This window comes from Hyla sarda, chromosome 8 (genome assembly GCF_029499605.1).
Source record: "Hyla sarda isolate aHylSar1 chromosome 8, aHylSar1.hap1, whole genome shotgun sequence".
Lineage (NCBI taxonomy): Eukaryota > Metazoa > Chordata > Amphibia > Anura > Hylidae > Hyla > Hyla sarda.
The window spans coordinates 43,935,008-43,936,799 of record NC_079196.1 but is presented as its reverse complement, the minus strand read 5'-3'; the positions used below and the strand labels follow the sequence as shown (position 1 = coordinate 43,936,799).

Below are 1,792 nucleotides of genomic sequence, written 5' to 3'. Positions count from 1 at the left end.
AACAGCTGGAGGCACACTGTTTGGAAACCACAGCTGTCCGGGATTGCTAGAAGTTGTAGTTTTGCAACATCTGGAGGGCCACCATTGCGGGGCCACTAAACTAGGCGGTTGTTTTTATTTATTTATTTATTTTTACTTTTTTTTGGCATGCAGACTAGTATAGCAAACTACGTTTTTTCCCCTACAGCAAAATTAAACGTATATTATAATGGAAACATATAATGTTACCTATTTCTTATTCATTATCTCATCAGTTTACTTAGTTATCTATTCTGCGCAATAGGTAACCCAACAGGCAGTGACCGCTGTAATGTTAGAACTGCTGCAGAACATCTTTGACCTGGACCGATATAACTTCTTGCACTGGCTTCTCTTTCCCTGGTCAGTCACATGACAGTAGTGGCATGCACACAGTTAACCCCTTATCATGGTATCCCCCCCACTGACAGCTTCCTATGCTGAGAATGAGATGTGCCAGCTGCACACCAGGGGACATCAACCAGGGGAGGGGGCTGCTGCTGCTGCAATAAGGGATCCATGCTCTTCCCGCTGCCATGGAGCCTCCTATAGAGGCTGCGCTGTGCCTGGCTCTCCCCTCCTCCTCCTCCTCCTCCTCCTCCTCCTCTCAGAACATCACAAGCTGTGCCTCTGAGGCTCTGGAGGTGAGGAGGGGAAGGACAGAGACCCTCACAGTCCCTGCTTCAGGGGGGGAGGGGGGGGAACTCCAGCACCTGCATGTATGTGCACTTGGGTACCACCACTCCAGGACCCCCCCTTTTGTGCAGCAGCATCCCTGGGCTCCATTGTTCAGTGCAGAATGCTTTGTGCACAAGAAGAGATGCTCCACACCATCCAGTGACAGCTCAGGAGACAGCACTGTGCACAGTATTTTTGGGGGGTGGGGGCAGGGGGGGAACTGAATCCTACTCTCAATTCCCAAAATGCCTGTAAGAAGAGGACATGTGGCCCCGCAGAACACCTTTCTGGGAACCATCATCAGGAAATTCGAAGGGCAGAGTAAGTATTATCGTCGCACGTACTTGCGTAGTCAAGTGCATTATAGGCTTATTATGAGGGTTGTGCAGTAAGGCAACATAACATTATGCACTGTAGGGAACACATGGGGGATACATTGAGACTGGGATGCAAGTATGTTATGTTCTAGTGTGGCAACTTTATAATGATGCACAGCGCAGGCATTTACGACTTGCACTATGCACTAGGATAGAGGTTTTCAAACTGCGCTTGCAAAACTACAACTCCCAGCATGCCCGGACAGCCGTTGGCTGTCCGGGCATGCTGGGAGTTGTAGTTTTGCAACAACGTTTGGAGACCACTGCACTAGAGGAATGAACTTTGTTGTGGTTATATAAAAAAAAAAATTAAAAAAAAAAATATATATATATATATATATGGGATTATGTTGGGTTTTGCAGACTGAAGAGTCACCTATCTATGAATGAATAAATAAATGGGGGACTGTTGCTGTATACGCTCCAGGTGTGCTCAGCCGTTGGCTATCCGGGCATGCTGGGATTTGTAGTTTTGCAACAACGTTTGGAGACCACTGCACTAGAGGAATGGACTTTGTTGTGGTTTTATATATATATATATATATATGTATATATATATATATATATATAGGGGATTATCTTGGGTTTTGCAGACTGAAGAGTCGCTTATCTATGAATGAATAAATAAATGGGGGACTGTTGCTGTATACGCTCCAGGTGTGCTCAGCCGTTGGCTATCCGGGCATGCTGGGAGTTGTAGTTTTGCAACAACGTTTGGA

The 1,792-nt window shown here is 46.2% G+C and overlaps 1 protein-coding gene across 5 annotated transcripts in view; it reads left to right on the top strand.

Annotated features, from left to right (window-relative positions):
• Window positions 1-302: 302 nt before the first annotated feature.
• The window catches only part of KCNH7 (potassium voltage-gated channel subfamily H member 7), a 467,074-nt gene continuing 465,584 nt past the window's right edge, over window positions 303-1,792 (top strand). For 3 of the 5 annotated variants that reach the window (XM_056533460.1, XM_056533458.1, XM_056533456.1), the window contains exon 1: window positions 303-1,017. In XM_056533460.1, coding sequence (XP_056389435.1) covers window positions 942-1,017 — 76 coding nt within the window. In that variant the 5' untranslated portion in view covers window positions 303-941. The remainder of the gene's footprint in view (window positions 1,018-1,792) is intronic. The other 2 variants (XM_056533461.1, XM_056533459.1) reach the window with 1 other exon arrangement.